The 21789-nt window shown below is 38.6% G+C and overlaps 1 protein-coding gene across 1 annotated transcript in view; it reads right to left on the reverse strand.

The window, feature by feature from the left end:
• The window catches only part of sntb1 (syntrophin, basic 1), a 38572-nt gene extending 31988 nt beyond the window's left edge, over positions 1-6584 (reverse strand). The window contains exon 1 of the mRNA XM_088929840.1: positions 5819-6584. Coding sequence (XP_088785966.1) covers positions 5819-6365 — 547 coding nt within the window. The 5' untranslated portion in view covers positions 6366-6584. The remainder of the gene's footprint in view (positions 1-5818) is intronic.
• Positions 6585-21789: the final 15205 nt, after the last annotated feature.

A 21789-nucleotide genomic window follows, 5' to 3' on the forward strand; every position in this document is an offset into this window, starting at 1 on the left:
CACAAAAAAGTTTACACATGTGTATCTTCACACAACACAGTGAAGCTGTAGTGTCATCAGGAAGACCAAGATCGGACAGCAGTTTCCAGACATGTCAGTTTATCTGACATTTGTTCTAAACCTTCACTATAGATTGCTACCATATATTTGCAGTTTTTTGCTTTTATGGTAGAGAGCAAATTGTGACCCATAGCAAAAACCTGGAAAATGACACAATTGTGGTATATGATTATTGAAATAATTGATGGCCACATCCAAAAAAATAATTAAACCAAAATTTAATTGACCACTACCCTACTCTTTTTCCTTTCAGGGAAAGGGGTCCTCTAATTTTATTTTATTTCTCGATGTACAGTAGTTGCTGGATAATGATATACTATTATTGAGGGTGTACCCAACCACTAACCAAAATGTTTCTCATTTATAGACATTTCTCTGTCTTTTGATTCTGATTACCCAAAACAAAAAGTAGGCAGCCTTACCAATTTCATGATTTACTTAGTTTGCTTTATGGAAAAATTATTTAGAATTTAGATTTCATGTCACTGAATTTGCAGATGTGTTTGTTGAAGAAAACACAACAGTTTTACATCTATAGCTCATTGGGCACATGCATAATGTTATTTGCTTACTATTTGAACAGTATTGCTCCTTGGAAGAACATAATACTGAGCTCGTCATCAGCTTTTGTAAAAATGCCAGGTGCTTAATATAATTGGCATTTGGGTTTAATTAGAAACAGTCACTCAAAAGACATGACATTAATTAAGAGCAGAAAAAGATACAATCATCCCTGGTTGAGTAATAAATATAACTTAGTTGCTACGAGCATGTCTGAAGATCTCAGAAGATTGAGATGTTTTACCTGTGTTACTGCTTTGACAATCGGCAAACTACAACAAACATGAAAATTGGCTCTGTGAGTGACAGGTCACATCACCACTTGTAAAGCAGTCACCCTACCAGTTCAAAATCATCACATTCATGTGACAAGTCTGTGCAAATGTTTGACTATCTTATTATTTGCAAGAAAAAAAGATCTGTACGCTCGGAGGCCATTCAGGAGTAATATCTTAACAGCTCTGAGATGGAGTTGTCATCTGCTGTGATCCAGAGAAGATCTGAGCTAAACTGATACCTCTGTTTTATTTATTCATCTATCTTTTTACTCATTATAATACATATGTATGCATGTATATGGTTATGGTTGTAGGGTATTTAACAATCATTAAGATGTCTTTCTACTCAAATATTTTGGTATGTCCACAGATGCTCTTCTTGCGGCTCAAGGTCGTAAGGTCGGAGTCGACTGATTTTTAGGATTGGTGGACTGACATTATGGGGATGTCTTGGAGAACAGCACTTTTCTGAAGTTCAGCTTGGTGCACTTTATGTTTGATTTGTTTTCTGCACTGGGCTTCTCATTTAATGTCATACTTTTAACTGGTCTTGTGTGGTTTATTCTTTACAAAGTTTGGATTATACATGAATTCAAGGGATATCGTTTTGGTTTTCTTTACAAACCACAATTAAATATTTAAATATTTGGTTGTACACAGGCAAACCCTTCCTTAGCAAAAAAACGTTGGATTCACTACCCTTAAATCTGCCTGTATAATATTCCAAGCAGTAAGAAGGTTGAATAAAGGAAAAAAAAGCATGAAGTTTATCTGGTGGGCCAAGCAGCTTGTTCCCCCACACTGGCCCATAGGAATTCCATCACCCACGGTCATTATGCTTGTGCTTTCATCTCATGTTGCCTAGGAACAAATCCAGGTTTGATGACTTTAACTAAACGCTGGGCAGAAATTGCTGACATCACATATTTTAGCAGACAGTTTCAATAAGGCAGGAAAGCGACTGAACTGCGTGAGGACAGATGTTACAGAGAAGGGTGCCCCAGCCAGGCCGTGCTGAGACAGCTGAGCAGAGCACTGTGAGGAAGTATCTCTGATGTACCCATTCTCCACAGACACAGAACGCTGTTTCCACAGCTGAAGGAAAACGGCATCTAATATTTAAAGAGAGAAAATAATGAGAAGCCCTTTATTGTTCTTTTCCGTAGTGAGGGCACACAGAGCCCCCCTCTGGTAAAACAGAATACTATTGACCACAAACAAAATTGTTCATTAAAGTCCTTTTTCTGTTAGTCCTTCAAACCGGAGGGGGTATTGTGCAGGTCAATTAGCATGCAGCTAAAGGGGATTTTCACTGTTATAATGCATACCACTTTTACTTCAGGAGAAAAAGGATTACACGGGGGAACTTTTTATGTGATTTAATGGTGGCCGTTCCCTTGAACTTAGGAAGTCTCTTTGACCGAAGGGTTATTGACTAACCAAATCTGGAAATGCTGTATTGCTGTGAGCCTTCCTGTTTATTGTGCTGACAGAATATGTTTACCAATTTTGAACAGGCTTCTGAATGCCATATGCTAGTTCCCATAAAGTTAGTTTCCGATCTCATCAGTAAGTTACATAAACTACAAAGTGTATCATGAGAGGCATTTTAAAAGCTAATAACAGTCAAAGGATTTTTTCTGTAGAATTTTGAAAGTGTGGTTCATATAGTGCAGTACATTTCCTCTCTGATTAATATCAAGAATAAATCTTCAGAAAAAAGTCATTTGTACTGTAATTTTGCCCCTACAGTTGGAGTGCTAGAAATAAAGGAAAGCTGAAGATTAAGGAAAGTAATAAAATTGCAGTACATGAAAGTACAATATTGTAGTCATACTTTAACAGACGGGTTGATAAGGTACTTATTAAATGTACTTAAAAAGTGTTCTATGACTAGAAAGATAATTACAATATTAACATAATATAGAGTTTATTTATATCTCAGAGCATAATACTTACCAGTATTGCTAAATTAACTTCAAAGAAGTATAATGAAATATTTCAAGTGAAGTTCACCTCACTGGTGCACACAATTTTGCATCACAATTTACAATTTAAAAGTGATTTTTCCCGAAGGATGTGGCTATGTATTGTAACACACCACATACAGCATGATGGTATGCTGGAATGCAAATGTGAATGTGATTGTGGTGATGATCACCTGTTCCTGCATCTGTGACCAGAGATATAAAAAGCCTGGTAAAATGTGCTCTTATCATAGCTGAACCAAAATGCCCAGACTGCTACAAGGTAGAAGAGTAGAGGCCACTGAGAAGTCTGGGATAAAGTTAATAGTGTCTACAGTCCACACTGCCTTGGTGCTGAATAACTGAAATAGAACACATGTATTATATTGAGCTACATTATGTTATGGATGATAATAATAATTGCTTACACTTATACAGCCCTTTTCTGGACTCTCCACTCAAAGCGCTTTGCATGTAATGGGGACTCCCCTCCACCACCACTAATGTGCAGCCCCATCTGGATGATGCGACGGCAGCCATAGTGCACCAGAACGGTCAACACTCATCAGCTATTAGTGGGGAGGAGAACAGAGTGATGAAGCCAATTCATAGATGGGGATTATTAGAAGGCCATGATTGGTAAGGGCCAATGGGAATTTTGGCCAGGACGCCGGGGTTATACCCCTACTCTTTTCGAGAAATGCCCTGGGACTTTTAATGAACACAGAGAGTCAGGACCTCAGTTGTACATCTTATCTGAAGAACAGCACCTTTTTTTAGAGTATAGGGTCCCAGACACTATACTGGGGCATTAGGACCCACATAGACTACAGGGTGAGCGCCCCCTGCTGGCCCCACTAACACCTCTTCCAGCAGCAACCTTAGTTTTTCCCAGGAGGTCTCCTATCCAGGTACTGACCAGGCTCACACCTGCTGAGCTTCAGAGGGCTGCAGGGTGATATGGTTGCAACTTACAACTGGCAACCCACTGAAGCTAGGTTCTTTGACTGTGTAATACTATAAAGACAATGTTCTCAGCCTTCACATTGCACATTACTTTGTGCAAGATTATGCTCTTACATTTATGCATGACAATGCACAGTCCCATATCAGACATTCAAATATTATCAGATATTTCCTGGCATGGCACATTGTATGTGTGATAGACTGGCCACACTATTCACCTGACATAACGCAACAGAGCACCCTTGTAGTGCACTGAAGTGCACAAGTGTGTGTGTTTCCTCGGGATCCATGATCATGCACACCCGCTGAACTGTGTGCGGCACTCCCGGCTCATACAGAAATAAACTATTGTGCGATACTGATGCCTTTTCATGTCTGTCAGCAAATGGAGAACACATGAGGTATTGAACTCATGTATTGAAGAAATGGACACCTTTGGCACTTAACTTCTTTCTTTTTGATAAAAGATTTAAACATTAATGTACCATAAGTGCCCCAGCATTACTAAAACATACATCAGCCTTGTTCTTGAATAATGAAATATTACAATAAATTTATTTTGTTGTGTTTTAACGCATCTCAGTATATAACACAAAGTCTTTGGCAATCCCAATTGACTTCAGCAGAGGCTGCACAAACATTTATTATTTATGTATTCACTGACCATCATAAATGTAAACGAAGCAAAAAATGTTCATGGCAAACCTCCAGCAAATGTCTGCACGTCCACCATTTTATTCTGACAGCTCAAGCTCTCCCCGTCTGGGGAACCACTGCTCCAATTGCACTGAAACTTGGCTGAGCAATCGAGGGTGCTTTCCGATTGGCCTCTTGCACAAACTGCCCCTTTGTAACGACCATTCGGACAATTAACTACTCCAAAAGTTCATCACACTAAAACCTGCTCCTCACATATTGCAGTGAATTTTTTTTTATGGCCACAACAGGTCATCACTTGCCTGGCAAAATGCTTCTTCAAAAACTGTTTGGCCGCTGACATCTGAACTCGGTAGTTTTAATCTCCCCCCCCCCCCCCGACTTTACTTCCAGTTGACTCACACTGTTAAAGTGAGGTAAGACTTGCGGTTTTCTAGCATTTATTATTTAGATTTTGCTGTAGTACAGCCTGTGTTAAAGCCCAAATGTTACGATAGAAATTTACATACGTAGGTCAAGGTTTGTTTTTTTACTTTTCCATTCATTTAGGATCGCATCCTCAATTTCGACAAGCACACCCAGATCAATGACTGGGAAATGTTAAACTGCCAACAAAGCAACTTTTGAAGAGGGAAACAAGCTGCTTAATGTGTCCTTTTAATCGTCTTCACTCCTTTTTTTAAACATGACCTCCCCCTTTTAATATCATACTGTATGTACACTCCTTTTTGATAGATGGAGATCTGCGTACGTACTGTACTCAATGTACTGACAGCTATTATTTCCAAGCATATGTAAACATTGAAAACGTGACGTTAAACAGACTTCGTGTACTGTTCTTTTGTGAACCTGTTCATGGCCATGCAAGAGTTCCTAACCTCATGCCCGTCTGCAAAACAGTTGCTCTTAGGCAAAGTTGAACGGTGCAAGCCTGCACGGCATTCGATTGGATGACTGATTCCATGGATTTTGTAGTTCACTGTATAACCTATTTTTACGGCGAAGTTTACATTGTAAATGGCAAACAATCGCATTGCACTGCTCTTAAACATTAAACAATCACAACAATCTTAAACATGAAACTGTGACATTGTCCGTCACGTGAAAGAAACAACATACATCAAGAGTAAAACTACATGATGACCTTAAAATTCATGTATTTGTACTAGTTCTTTAATGGTTTTATTTCCATTTCTGTATTGCTTCGCATTTTACACGCCTCTTCTTTTTTTTCTGATTGAACCAGTTAACTTTAAAACTGTCGGTCTCCGCAGTTCTCCCGTTCCGCGCAAAACAAAAAACAACAACAAAAGTTTCTCCGTCTCTTACCTTCCAGCGTCACCTCTCTTCCAGCCCTCTTCAGAGCTTGCACCGCCTCGTCGTGAGTGGCGTCCCGGAGATTCACTCCGTTCACCGACAAGATCGCGTCCCCGACATACAGCGCCTGGGTCTGATCCGCGGCTAGACCCTTGAAGATCTTACTGATGAGTATCGGCATCTTATTTTCCTTGCCCCCCTTAATGCTGATCCCCAGTCCCCCGACCTCCTGCTTTATGACTTTGACGATTCTCTTTCTGTTAGCTATCGCCTCCGGCACTTGCTCGGGTAAATCGGTGTAAGCTGTCCTGACAGATGCTTTGGGGCTGTTCGTGGGATCGGGGTGACCCCCGTATGATCCATTGGTGATGCCATTCAGATTGACATTCTCCCCGGGCTCCTCGCAGCTCAGCGTGAGGGCTTCTTCGCCTAAACTGGCGAGAACTTTATGCCACCGATCCCGGACCAAAACTTCTAAAAAACCGCTTTTCTGAACCCTGCTTGTCGAAACTGCTGTTGCCACCGCCATCTTTGGAACATTCTTAAAATGCCATGTCATTAAACACACTCAGGACTTTACTCTCGGACTCCGGAGAGCTTGGGAAATAGTTTTTATCCTTTTTTTTCTCGGCCGCCTAATCTCTCTCACTCCCCTTATCCTTTTTGGGTGGAGCAACCCATTAGGAAATCCCACAAAAACCGAGCAAAGTTTTCATCACGCAAAAAAAAAGAGCTTTCTCCGGGAAGTTTTAACGTTTTCATTTCCTCAAAAGCTGTGAGTTACAGGTGGGACTTTTCAGATAGTTTGCATTTTCTTGGTCCCTAAACGCCAACGCTAAAATAGTTTTATTTTCACGGAGTTTCCGACGCAGGAAGTTATAAAGCGTCTAAGGGCACTTCAAGGCAGATTTTAACAAATGTAACTCTGTCCAAGATGAAGTAGAAATAATGTAACTTGCAAAATCCTAGTTTGAAGCTGTTGACTGGACGGGATACACGTGTCTGTAAAATGGGATAAATTCGAGTTGCGAATTGAAAGTTGAACGTCGCATTTCAAAATACATGTATATGAGGGATGATAATGGATTAAAAATAAAGATGTACTATTTTCATTTGACGTGTTCATAAGCAGTTAGGAAATACGTTTTTAACGTGTTGGAACAATTACCGATGTTGTCAATGGACGAACTGTTCAAGTCCTCGCTGTGTTCTCCGCATTAGATGTTAAGGCTATTTCAAGGGAAAAAATAATGTTCTTGCTTTTTAAACGTTTCTTTTATTTTCATTGATTACAGGTGACACGCTTTAAATCGAAAGTATTATAGTCTAAAATGCAAATACTAAGATGTAAAGCTATATTAAGTAGAAGCTTAAATTGGATATGGTCTTGGTAAAAATTGCTAACATTTAAAAACAGAAACGGTGACTAGGTAAAACAACTGCTGAGATACATCGGCAAAGCATTACGTTTTCCTTCGTAAACTGAAACGAAAAACAGATACACAGCAGTGCACTAGTCTTTCAATGTATGGAAAGTGAGCTTACACTGTACATACAGTATAGTGCAAAGATCCTGAACTCCACAAGAAGAAAACATTTAAACAAACAGCAATTTCGCATTACGCACAAATTCTGGTAAAAGAAACTGTCATGAAAGCAATGATAACTCTTTTGTCAGTTTTGTATACCGATGCAAAGAATCCTTATCTACGGGTTGGGTTCGGGGTTAAGAATATTTCTGTGTTTTGCATACATATTCACACTGTTCAGTACACCTGTGGTGTCCCAGTTACTGAATGTGTTTTAAAAGGAATATTCGGGTAAAAGAATAACACGGAACAGTGTATAATTTGAAAATAATAACCTAACTGCGATAATCTATCAGGGATAATGCCCCTTTTATATCAAATGTTATATCAAACCTTTAAAGGCCTATATGGAACTTGTTCTCTATCCAGCTGGCTTTTAATTCCTACAGGCGTTTAAAGAGATCAGAGCTATGGAACCCTGCTGTATTTCCTGAGATGTTCACAACAATAAATCTACAATATTTTTACGAATGAATGCTTTCTGTGTTTCTACCACACTTGATTCACACACTTTGCTTTTTGTCGTGATTTCGGTGCTTCCCTGTCTTCTACCATCATTTCACTGTGCTTCGATATACTTTTTTAAAAAAAAAAAACGTTTGTCCTGGCAAAAATTTTAAAAAGAAAATGCGAGATGCAGAAAGGGAGGATCTGACAGGGTAATTCAGTATCTGCCCTGAGCTCAGAATATGTCACGGACAAATCCTCCGGTTTGACGGTTCGCAGTTTACCATTGAAAGAGGAAAGGTGCTTGATGCTGGACCGCTACCCCTCTCAGAAATGATCATTGCCGAGCTCTTTCTTGCAGGCAAGAATACAAAACAATAGTAATGTGCTTCCAGCACAGACATTTTCACTTATAATATCACTCAAATCTCACAGAAATACTTTCAATGGACACGTAGTGTTTAACATAGTAATAAATGACAATTCCTCTTTAGGACCTCTTGTCTTTTAATACTCCAGTTTAAAGCAGGTGCTGTGGGCGACACCTGGTGGTCAATCATTGAAGTAGCTAATAGAAGTGATGATTTTTAACCTTAATACAAAACTCAATGTACTCCAAAGACGTATTTTGAAGGGCAACAAGTATTCATAAAAGCCTAAAGGTTACAGAACAAGAACCAATTTGCATCAAGCATTAATTCGTAGTCTATACGTTTCAACTTTTAACAACTTGAAATCTTCTAAAATTACTCGTCGAGACATGTATCAATAGTTGGAAGAACAAAACGAAGAGTGCTTTAGATATGCCTGCTTTACAATATATAGTTTATCTCATTTTGATTACTGTAACTAAACAAGTCAGGAATTTAACTATTCAGTGATAATTGGTCCAGACCTCCGAACTTCAAAGTGCCACCAACTCAACATCAATAAGGCGCCCTGAGCAGAACAGCAAATACCGCCCCCTTCTGGCAGAAACCTAACATTGCGGTGTTGGTCAATGTCTTGGCGACTAAATATCATTGTATACAGTAGTTGTCAGAATAACTAAATTAAATCCCGTAAATCAAGCAAGGTAGTGGCGATAATCCAAAATGTCAAATACAACACCTTATGTGTATTGCATCTGTTTCTTAAAAATAGAACAGACAATATACATTAATAATATTTAATAAATTAAGATTGAAAAGTGGCTCTGGGAGAAATTCTAATAAATTAATTCTAAAGAAATAAAGAAGTTCTTATTAAAACATTTATATAGCACTTCTCTGGATACTCCACTCAAAGCACTTTACAGGTAAAGGGTACTCCCCTCCACCACCACCAGTGTGCAGCCCCACCTGGATGATGCAACAGCAGACATAGTGCACCAGTACACTCACCACACACCAGCTATCAGTGGGGAGGAGAGCAGAGTGATGACGATTCATAGATGGGCATTATCTGGAGGCCATGATTGGTAAAGGCCAATGGGAAATTTGGCCAGAAACACCCTGGGATTTTTAATGACCACAGAGAATCAGGACCTCAGTTTTACATCTCATCCAAAGAATATCACCTTTACAGTATAGTATCCCCATCACTATATTGGGGCAGTGGGACAAACACAGACTGCAGGGTGAGCGCCCCCTGCTGGCCCACTAATACTTCTTCCAGTAGCAACCTTAGTTTTTCCCGGCAAGTCTCCTATCGAGGTACTGACCAGGCTCACACCTGCTGAGCTTCAGTGGGCTGCCAGCTGTGAGTTGCAGGGTGATATGGCTGCTGTCTTAATTATATAAGTGATATTGCTTCTACAAGAATGTTTCCATAATTTTAAAGCTATAACAATGACACTGATTGGGAGGATATTTTGGCTTTTAGAAGCTCAATTATTATTCATTGATTAAACTCCAAATCAACTTATAGCTATACCCAGTTAGAGAGCTTGGTATTTGACAGGTATGAAGTACTTGTCTCAAGCGGACTTAACTCCATTATTAACTGCATATAACTGCATATATTTACTGCTTTCTTTAGCACCTCAGGTAGCAAAAGCATGAAATAGAAATACAAAACAGTAGACAGAGGAGGCTACTTAAGTAAAATATTTATTTGTTCATGTTGTCACTTCTTAAAAACCTCTCGACAATGTGGGGAAGCAATAAAATGGCAAATTAAATGTTAAGCTGTATACCATAGTTAAAAAAACACAATTTAAAACAGGTTATGTAATATTAAAATTGTATAATGCACTAGTAAGGTCTCATTTAGCATATTGTTTTAGTGCAAAGCCCTACTGCTTTTGTCTATATACCTGTCATCTGTCAGGTGTTTGTTCAGTCTTGAACTTTATCTAAGCCTCTTTCAATTTAATTTGCTGCTTCTACAGTGTGTGCTTGATGTTCTAATTTGTATCATCTGCAAGTCTGACCAGTTTACTAACTAAAACACAGTCTACATCAGGGGTCTCCAACTATGGCCCTGCAGAGCCCTAGGTTTTATAGATCACCATTAAATTGCCAATTTCTAAATACAGTATATGGAGCCATTCAATTATGATCAATTAAACAAGAGATTTTATTACTGAGGTCTAAGTAGTCCTCAGCCAAAGTTCTTTTTATTGAACAGATGCCCTGCTTGATTCATCAGTAGCTAAAAGGCACAGCCAATTAAAAAAAACAGGTGACCTATAAAAACAGAGGGACTGGGGCTTTCCAAGACCATAATTGAAGACCTCTGATCTAGATCATTGATATTAATGACAAAGAGCAGGGTTCCTAGTGCAGACCCCAGTGACACTCCACCAATTGCCTCACAGTAATTACAGTAGTTTTGAGTATAACAGAATAAGATTCTGTAAAAAAAGGATGTCTGTAATCCCATATGTTGTGGGTCCCAGACTGAAGTCAAATCAGTCACCATTATGAGATTGATCAATAATTGCTGATCCATCTCATAGAGGTGATCAAACACAAGAGTGAGAACAGGAGCCACGACGATGCTCCTCCACTCTGTGGAAGTGGCTGTGAGTGTTCAAAGCTGAAGAGCTTACTGTATTTGCTCATCTCGCGAAGTAGGTCAGCTGGGTCAAGATCAATATGTTACACCAGTTCCAGGACGGTTCCTGTCTTTTTTGCGTGTCTTCAAATACAGACAGACCTTATGGAAAACATAACACCACCCGGTTTTTTACAAAAATCAGTTATGCTTTTAGAGGTCACAGATCTGTAGAAGGAAGGTTTGTTAAATGCTTTAAAATTCCACAGTCTAAAAAAAAATGAATTTGGCCAGGGGATGTCATGAAAGTAGTTAATTAATATTGCATTTACACATGGTTTCATTCACCTTAGGCCCCATCCTTCAAATCCACTCTTGAAGTTTGCCCGACCGTCATCAGTCCCAGCACAAGGAGGCACAATACTGCCATTCCCTCTTACTGAGTGGAGTCAAGAGGCCAGGCGATACCTACGAAAGAGGGAACAAATGAAAAATGTGAGGCAAAATTGAATATTTGAGCAAGCATAAAAAAAAATTCCTTGCCATTTATGTTCTATACAGTATTTTGTAGGGGGAAAATGAGTTTCTTGACTGAACCACTGCTTCCCACGAAGAGCTGAAACATCATTAACTTGGAATTTTACTTTGCTTGCAGTTTCTTCTACAGTAATTGCATTGATTCCAACCATTCCGAACGAAACAGAACTCCTTCTCCTTTTATTAATGCTGTAACGTGGTGGAATGTACTGTAGGAGATCAAATGTACACATAAAATGTATGCCAGGCTGTATGTAATCATGTGTGAAACTGGTGTCAGGTTTTGGCAACCAACCAAAAATCAAGAAGAATTATGCCTCTCTAGAGTCTTTTGTGGAGCAGTTGTTCAGCAAAATAAATACTTAGACTGCACTATGCAATGTATGGTACACATATATGATATACTGTACGTTGATTGATAATGCATGTGGAAAAACCAAAGACATGTTAAAGACTCAGTATACCACGTTTGCAGCAAAGTCCATCAGTTCATAAATCTCAGTTGATCATAAATTACCCCTACCATGATACTGTTAAAATACAAGATTTCTGGTATATCAGGGGCTTGTGAGTTACACTTTATTTAGGAGTATGCATGTTTTAGTAGAACTTATGGGAGAATATTTCCTATTTTATAATATACCAATATTTTATAAACATCAGGTCATTTTAAAATGCTGGCAACTTTAAAACAATATTTCTCAATGATGTGTGTTTTCAGGTGTTTTCACTGTCTAATTACCATGTACAGTATAACATATACCAACAATATATTTTATATAGAATACAATATCTCAGTGAAGTTGCAGAAGTTAACAATTTCAGTTAATAGTGTAGTGCCACTTTTTTGCTTTTTCTTTCTTATTTCTTTTCTTATTAAAACAAGAAAAAATGTTTCTACATGACAAATACTGTAGGTTTTACCTTTCTCTTTATTCTCCAGCACTGCATTTAGCCCATAAAAATATGTAACACCTCATGGTTCTTAAAATCTTCTTTTGGGTGCAAAAGATGAATAATTCATGTATATGAATTATAAATGTGATCCACCTTGCTATTATATAATTAATCCAGAAGGCATTGTATGTTGGAATATGGTTATGCTGCAACTAATTAAGCATCTTTGAAAGGACATAATGATGGTTTGTCTTCCGTTTCAAGTTTTGAGTGCACTTTGAAGTTTTAGTGAAAAATGTCCTTATAAATGGAAACTTTGCAGTGTCACATGAGTGGCTCCTTCAGACTATGATGGAAATACTTTGATGAGCAGGCTAGCCTGTTATGGCCTCACAGAATATTCCCATGTAGCCTATGCAGTGTCACTAGGACATATGTCCGGTATGTCACTTGGGACAAGCAAATACACAGTATGTCTAGTAAGAAATCACTGCTACCTTAAGATGTGGATATGGAGATTTAGTGTTGCCAGGAGCCTAACCTTGCAGCCAGCAGACATATCACCCTTCAACTTACAACTGGCAACCCACTGAAGCTAAGCAGGTGTGAGCCTGGTCAGTACCTGGATAGGAGACCTCCTGGGAAACACTAAGCTTGCTGTTGGAAGAGGTGTTAGTGGGGTCAGCAGGGGGCCCTCACCATGTGGTCCATTTAGGTCCTAATGCCCCAGTATAATGATAGGGACAATATACTGTAAACAGGTGCTGTCCTTTGGATGAGACATAAAACTGAGGTCCTGACTTTCTGTGGTCATTAAAAATCCCAGGGCAATTCTCGAAAAGAGTAGGAGTGTAACCCTGGTGCCCTGGCCAAATTTCCTATTGGTCCTATTTTCCTTACCAATCATGGCATCCTAATAATCCCCATCTATAAATTGGCTTCATTACTCTGCTCTCCTCCCCACTGATAGCTGATGTGTGGTCAGCGTTCTGGCGCACTATGGCTGCCGTTGCATCATCAAGGTGGGGCTGCACATTAGTGGTGGAGGGGGGTTGCCATTATCTGTAAAGAACTTTGACTGGAGTGTCCAGAAAAGTGCTATATAAGTGTAAGCAATTATTATCATTATTATAAGATGCCAATCCATTGCAGGACATGCACATAGAGGTACAATATAGTGATGCCCATCAACCCGGACAATATGTCTTTGGACACCTGGAGAAAACCCATGTAGACACAGGGAGAACACGCAAACTCTAGTAAAGATTATCGAGCTGAACCTTGTAAGTCAGAGCAGACTACATGGGGACTTGATACAAGTTCAAAATTCTCAAAGGCGCAGATAAAGTCAACCCAGCAGTTTCCTTCAAAATAGACAGTAAAACAAAAACCAGAGGAGAGTGGAGGAAAGTTTAAGGAGTAGTAAAAGTGAGAATTTGGAGGCCTTTCTTTACCCAAAGGGCTGTGCGTACAGTACATCGAACAAGGTACCCAACCATACTATTGAAGCCAAAACTTTGGCTTCATTCAAGACACAGCTGGATGAGATCTTTGGATCAATTAACTACTTTTGTTTGAAATACTTGAATTAAGTAGTTGGGTTGCAATTCAAAATTTAATACAACACAAGCATAATCTGTCTGTCTCAAGCCAAAGAAGGAACGTTTCTTCAGATTGATTGGTTTCACTGCATTAATATGATAATATCAAACGATGAAAGCTTCAGCCAAATGAATTTATGCCCACTACCAGAATATTACAAACCTAATGAGCAAAATAAAGACTTGGCTTTAATGTGCAAATGAGATATCAAACAAAATATTTTTCTTTGTTGTGTTAATAACCTTCAAAACTTATAAACAAACAAGAATGATGAGTAAAACTATTTAAAAGCAATCTAGTTACAAAAACAAATTTTCAGCTACAATGAAGCTAAGCATTTCTCTTCACTTCATTCCATTGTACTGTACAAAAGGATAGATGAGGTACAGTACAAAAAAGTTGGCTAAAGACTAATAGCTTTATAATTAACCTTTTCATGGACACTGTATATTGTAGGAGACAAAATAAATGTATATTTGTAAATTGATACAAAAACCTTGTAAAAATGTTTGAGCTGTTTCAACATTAAATGTATTAATGTAAATTAAACTAGACATTCTATGGCTATATTTTTAATTAGGGTGTTTAAATAATGAGTCATATTAATATTTTTCTTATATTAAAGTCTTGAATTTCATTAATTCTATAAATCCTGAATGACCTTCACATACATTTTTCGTTTGTTTGACTCCACAAGAAGGTTAATCTACAAAACATGTTTTTCATTTATTTTATTTCTTAATGCAATCTGGGAAGCCTTTGTCAGAAATAATTGTGAGCTGTGAAGCAGCAGGACAGCACATGCAGTTCATTTAGAAGGAAATAAAAAGTAGCTTTATTGTTACTGGTTTCATCTGGTGGGTTATTCGGAAGGAGCTGTCCCAGATCTGCTAATTCTTTATTTTTCGTTTTAAAGATGCGTTTTGAAACATGTAATGAAAAACAGACAAAAGGTAAAGAACTGGTAAAATTAAAAGAATATTGACAGATTTCTGATCAGATGTTGCCGAACAGAGCAGAAGAGTGGTGCAGTGGTCAGCATTGCTGGCTCAAGCGCTGGGTCTCTGGGTTTAGTTCCTGGGATTCTGTTTGCCTGGAGTTTGTGTGTTCATGTGGGATGTCTTCGGGTGCTCTGGTTTCTTCCCGCAGTCCAGAAACATACTGGTGGGTTAATTGGCTTGTGGGAAAACTGGCCCTGGTGTCAGTGTCTGTGTGGACTGGCGTCCTGTCCAGGCGGGATCTTGCCTTGTGCCCGTTGCTTGCTGTGATAGGCTCCAGCTCCTCCATGACCCTGAACTGCATGAAGCTGTTTGAAAATGAATGGATGTATGTTGCTGGATGTTTCTGGTTTGGTTATGTTTGATAACATGTTTAGCAATGTTACTGGAAAGCCGCAGTCTGGCAATGTGAAATATTTACACACAGATATACTCATGCTACAAACACATTTAAATTAAACACATTTAAATGATTATTATGGATGATTAATTATTGATTATTAATCTAAGATTAGATTATTAGGTCAACATTGTAGCAACATAGTGTTGATGTTATATTTTAATTTTGACAACATGGCAAAGAATGTTTTGGTAACATCTCATGAAATGTTACAGATGTACCACAACATTTATTTTTTCATTTGAAGTTTTTTTGTAATGATGCCATGATGTTATTTGGTTAGCTGAGTTCACATTGAGTTGTAACTTTAATGCTCTGTGAGTTTGCAGTGACCTTAATGACTTCCACCACGCAATGAGGTATACTCTCCAGAGGTCTTTTATAGTCCTCTAGGGTTCTGACTTTCATATAACTGCCAGCTAATTGCACGTTAATTGGTTGTGTAAGCACACTGAGAACATTCCTCTCTGAGAGATTCTCTGCATGCTTGCTGGAACTGTTGTGTGTTACCTCCCTCCTCCACCAAAACAAAATAAAGTAAAGGTAAATGAATGGATATTGTATCGTAATACATATTGTTCTGTTTTCTTTAGATTCAAGCGTTTATCTATAAAGATTAACCTGGTTATTTATCATTTAAAGTGAGCTATACTATTGAGGTACATACCTCAATAATATGGTTAAATAAGTGCATGGCTGTCAAAGTCATTTAAAGCTTTTTGAAGATGAGATATTCAACCAAATGTCTGTAACAAACACACCTCCTGTCATACACATGGAGGAAACCTGGACATACTTACAGTGAAACGATATTCATTAGATTTGGTGAAACCTTTTCCTGAGTTTTACTTCTGCTCTACTTCCATCCTGCGGTTTCAGGTTTCCTCTGTGGGATTTGGCTCAGAGCTGACTTGTCCAGCAGTACTGCCAGTGATCGTGCTGAGATTAGCTTGCTCATATCTCCAATCCCATGTGTTCACCGGGTCTGCCAGAAACCACACTGTGATCTCAGTCTTCTCTGCGAACGGGCATGATTTTAAAAGAAAATTAAAAACAGAGACCGGAGAAAGCAAAAGGTAATTGAGTAATAACACACCATTAACATATTCTATCTGGAACATCTGCAAAGGATGGTCATGTCATACTGTATTCATCACTAGTTGCATATTATTTTTTTTTATTTGCTTAACTTATGACATTGTTCTGTTTTGAAAAGCCTGTCTTTGTACCAGTGATTTACACCTTACCTCAATTCATAGTCTTGCATAGTCGTTACAGGACAACAAATGGGTGGTAAATTATAAATCGTCAATGGTGTTGATAAAGTCAGTATTAACTGTGGAAAATGGGTAAGAGGAAACAAATGGAAACTATAGGGAAGAACTATATGCTTTTAAAATTGAGACTAGGAGACACTACTGTATACGAAGTGCTGAGAGACTTTGGATCAAGCTACCCAGCCAAGTTGTTGAAGCAGATGTCCTGTCCTGTTTCAAGAAATAGATAGATGAGATTCTCAGATCAATAAGCAACCAAATGAGCTTATTTTTCGTTGATATCCTTTCTTGTGTTCTTAATTTGAGTATCTGTCTGACAAAAATCTTAACTTATTTAAAATCTATAAAACAATTACATCTGCCTGTAATATCTAATTATTTTATAATACAAGGAAAAAATAAGAAGGGAAAAGATCAACGTTTTTTAGTTTATGTGTTGCTTGTTAACAAAATATCATGCAATCTTGAGCTGTTTCATCCTTTGTACATATCATCCAATATATAGTCCAAATATAGTGGCAATAACTTGTCCAGTTTATCATAACCACACCTATATTAAAGAGCACTGTTCCACTTTTTAAAGGCATTTGCAAATATATTGCATCAGAATCATTATTCAAATGATGTTTTACAGTGTCTAGTCCTATTACCAAGTTCAGAATAAAAATGATGACACTGATTCAAAACAAAAGCATATTCTTCAGTGTTTGCAAAGTCATGTGGAATTTTTTTAGATTATAGTGACTGTCTCCTGAGAGCTGTCCAAGGTACTTATCTCTTTCTCTTGTATTAGGTAGCCTGTGACATAATCCTCTAACTGTGACATTTACTATACTGTCGCTGCATTATACTAATGGAGCACGGCTTCTTTACTGTTATTATTTAGTGATTAATATTCACTTTGGAACCAGAGTAATGTTATTAGTTGAACATTCTGCTTTATGTTTTACAACTGAACTACTTGATACAGTGATAAGAAACCACCGTGTTGCTGTTATTGACTTACCTGTATGAAAGGCTTGCAGTCTAAGGAAAATGTTGGATTGTGAAATTTCTTGTTCTTTAGCTGTTGTATTTTAGTTATACTTATATATTTAGTATCACTGTCTTGCTACATGATGCAGTTTCAACTCAGTCTCAGCTGATGAATGGATGGTTTGGCATCAAATTCATGGTTTTATCAATGATGGCAAGCTGTCTGGGTCTTGAGGCAGCAAAACAGCCGCAAACTATAACACTACCACTATCATGCTTTACTGTTGGGATGGAAGGCAGTGTATTGTTTTTTTGGTGACACTTACATTGTGTTGTAATTGTGGATCATCATAAACTAGAGACAGCCTGTAAATTTCAATTCTATATTTAGTATTAATAAGTCATTAATATAATTAATTAATTGCTTACACTTTTATAGCGCTTTTCTGGACACTCCACTCAAAGTGCTTTACAGGTAATGGGGACTCCCCTCCACCACCACCAATGTGCAGCATCCACCTGGATGATGCGACGGCAGCCATAGTGCGCCAAAACCACACACCAGCTATCAGTGCAGAGGAGAGCAGAGTAATGAATCCAATACATAGACGGGGATTATTAGGAGGCCATGGGCCCTGGGATTCTTAATGACCACAGAGACTCAGGACCTCGATTTTATATCTTATCCGAAGGACGGCACCTGTTTACAGTATAGTGTCCCCGTCACTAAACTGGGGCATTAGGACCCACATGGACTGCAGGGTGAGCGGCCCCTGCTGGCCCCACTAACACCTCTTCCAGCAGCAACCTTAGTTTATCCAGGAGATCTCCCATCCAGGTACTGATCAGGCTCACACCTGCTGAGCTTCAGTGGGTTGCCAGTTGTGAGTTGCAGAGTGATATGGCTTCTGGCATAACACTATAATAGAAGAGTTCATGATTTCACATTTGGTTTTACAGATAGCTTTACAATCCCTTTGCAGGCTTTCATAAAAGTCACTCAAGTACTAGAATTGAAAATGAATCAAGGAACAAATGACAATCGAATGTGAATTGAAAATGGACTACTGGGGACTTCCAAAAACTGTCAATGTACTTTTTTTGGCCTTCCTTGGGGTTGCTCCAGCGACCTGAGCCGCAGTGTTTACTGTCAGCGGTCAAAATGCTACCGAACTGACATTTCTTCTCAATAAGACTATTGTACATGCATTTTCCATAGTCAGTTTAAGACCTAATGTTAAATACAGGATTCCTCTTTGGTATTGTGACAGGTCTTGTCCTTTTAATGTACTTGTTACATTAAAATACAATGAAAGCACAATGCAAGATATTCAGTTTTCAAGTGTTATGTATAAAACCTCAAAAGATGATTCAAATTTGCAATTTAATTTACATAAGAACATGAGAAAGATTTCAAACGAAAATAATTCGGCCCATTGGTCATTTGGCCTGTTTGGTATTTAGCAGCTTAATGATACAAGGACCCTATAAAGGATATTTCTTGAAGGAAATCAGGTCTTTAGCTTCAACCTCGTGGATAGGTAGCTTGTTACAAACTCCTACAACCCTTTCTGTAAAGAAATGCATCCTGCTCTCAGTTTCAACTGCATTACCACATAGTTTCCACTTGTATCCTCAGGTTTCATTGGTTAATTCTGAGGAAGTCCACTGGGTTGACTCTGTCAACATTTTGGAGAATTTTGGGTACTTGTATCAGGTCCGCTAGGAGTTTTCTTTGTTCAAGACTAAGAAGGTTTGGTTCTTTTAGCCCTGTCAGTACAGTATATTTCTTTAAATCCCACAATGCATCATGTTGCTCTTCTGTGGACAGTTTCCAGAGCAACAGTATCTTTTCTATAACATGGTAACCAGAATTGTAATGCATTACATAACTTTAACATAACATCCCTTGATTTAAGTCCTATGTTTTTATCTATACATCATATATCTTTGTTGGCGTTTTTATTTGCTTCTCCACATTGATGAGAAGATGTAAACAATATGTCAACTTAAATACCTAAATTTTTTTCTGAGTTTTGAATGCTCCTTGGCCTACATGACTCTTTACTACGATTTCACTGTCTGACTGACAGACCTTACAGAGACAGGTATATTTATTATGAAATCGTGTAAACCTCTAGTACTATCACAGACACAGGCCACTCTATTCATTTGTGTAGAGCTAATTTTGTGGGACGAAATTAATTTAGGTTTGCCAAACCACAGGTTATCATATTTATGCAATCCCTACCTTTGTTTTTTTCTTTAAAATAATTTGTATTGAAAATAGGCAACATTGTATAATAATACATTCGTGGAAACGTGAATGTCGGTTTGTGTTTCTGCAATATTTCAAGTCCCAGCTGTTTATTACAAAACAACGAATAAACACTCTTACATTTACGGAGGTGTTACTATGTTAGTTAGGTGTTTTCCCTTTTAATTTGTAACTATATTCTCGAAAATATTGCTTGTGTACGCACTCCTTTTATTGGTAAAGAAAACCCGTTGCTGTATCCTGACATCAGTTTCCAAATTATCGCTGGTATAACACGAGTGCCCATATATACATTTTTAGCTACTAGTTTCAAGATCAATATAATTTAACAATGAAAAACAAAATTGAAAGTACAAGCATAATGATTTTAGACTTTACATTGCTATTCATTTTTTAAGTACAAAGCAGAAGGTGTTTCCCCTAACTTATACGATTAAAATTGTTCAAATACCATGTATTCATTACAGAAAACAGCGGAGACAGTTATATTGCAAATAAAAATGTATTTGTTTCGAAGAATACGGGACATTGTCAATCAATAAAGACGTTAAAATAAAAAAAATAAGCCGATGTAGTTATTTTGCAAATTAGTAAAGCATTTTAAAAACAGATTCTCATTGACGGTAAACATGCCGATCTGCCTGGCGCTGCTAGCTTGAACAGCTCTCAGACCCGTGATTGGCTAAACCCCCGGCCTGACTCTTGATGAACAATTCGGGCCACGATTGGGTGAAATTTAGCAACACTGAAAATCACAGAGGAAGTTCCGAGAACAAGATACTTAGGTGGTGGGTTTTCCTCTTGGTCCAAATACTGCAGCCCCGATTAACCGCGTGTGCTATATGAGCACGCTAGATATAAAGTAACACATCCATTGGTTTCCAATAACTGATCAATCTGATAGAAGTCACGCTGGGCTCAACACTGAATAAAAGAATGTTACGGCATCCACAGCGCGTTCACGACTCTTAAAGCGTGTCACGATGGGGGGCGCGCATCACTATCGCGATACTGTCGCGGCATGAAGTCCATCTATCGCGATATGACGCGCACTGGCAGGACGCACCGCGTCCCCTGTCGCGACATGAAGTCGATATATCGCGATGTAACACACACTGCCCAGACGCAAGTCGATATATGGCGATATGACACACACTGCCCAGACGCACCGCGCCCCCTGTCGCGACATGAAGTCCATATATCGCGATATGACACACTGCCCAGACGCACCGCGCCCCCCGTCGCGACATAAAGTTCATATATCGCGATATGAGACATACTGCCCAGACGCACCGCGTCGCCTGTCGCGACATGAAGTCGATATATCGCGACATATTTCTATCGGAGTATATCATATCGCGACATGTTGCACCTTTGTCGCGGCAGCGGCGCCCGGGTAACATGGGAGCAAGGCGCCAGTCCTGATAGTCACGCACCCGTTGTCACGATATACACTGCTATCGCGGTCCCAATCACGACCTGCTGTGGAGGTCTTGTCTCGATGGTATCCCACAGCATAGTTATTCCTTAGGAACAGCGTGTCACGGTAGGGAAAGAAAAGGAAACGTGCTTTAGAAAATAAAAGCCATGGTGATTTTAAATAAATTACATCCACAATTTTATGTCATAGATGGTTAACTTGTTGGCATTCGTCATGTCTTAAGTATTATTCTTAAGTATTATTCAGATCTAAGGAGGCTCATATGTTTATGCATATTGTCTTTAAAATGGGTACGAACTAAACTGTCCATTTGCTGCCTGTGTAGTGTAAAGATCACCTTAACTATTTAAAGAACGACGTTTTACAACATATTCAGTAAACTGTGCGTATTGCAATAAAATCCAAAGCAAAACGTTTTCTCTAGCTAAGACACACGAGCACCACAAATTAATGCTTTGTGCCATTTTCGGCAGCCTGCTAAAACTAGCTCCTGCTGGCGGGGGCGTGCACCACATTTCAGCAAAGAGGAAAGGAGGCGTGACCGGAGAGGTTTATCTTAGGCG

The sequence above is a fragment of the Atractosteus spatula genome, chromosome 12 (genome assembly GCF_055471065.1).
Source record: "Atractosteus spatula isolate fAtrSpa1 chromosome 12, fAtrSpa1.hap1, whole genome shotgun sequence".
In the NCBI taxonomy this organism is placed as follows: Eukaryota; Metazoa; Chordata; class Actinopteri; order Semionotiformes; family Lepisosteidae; genus Atractosteus; species Atractosteus spatula.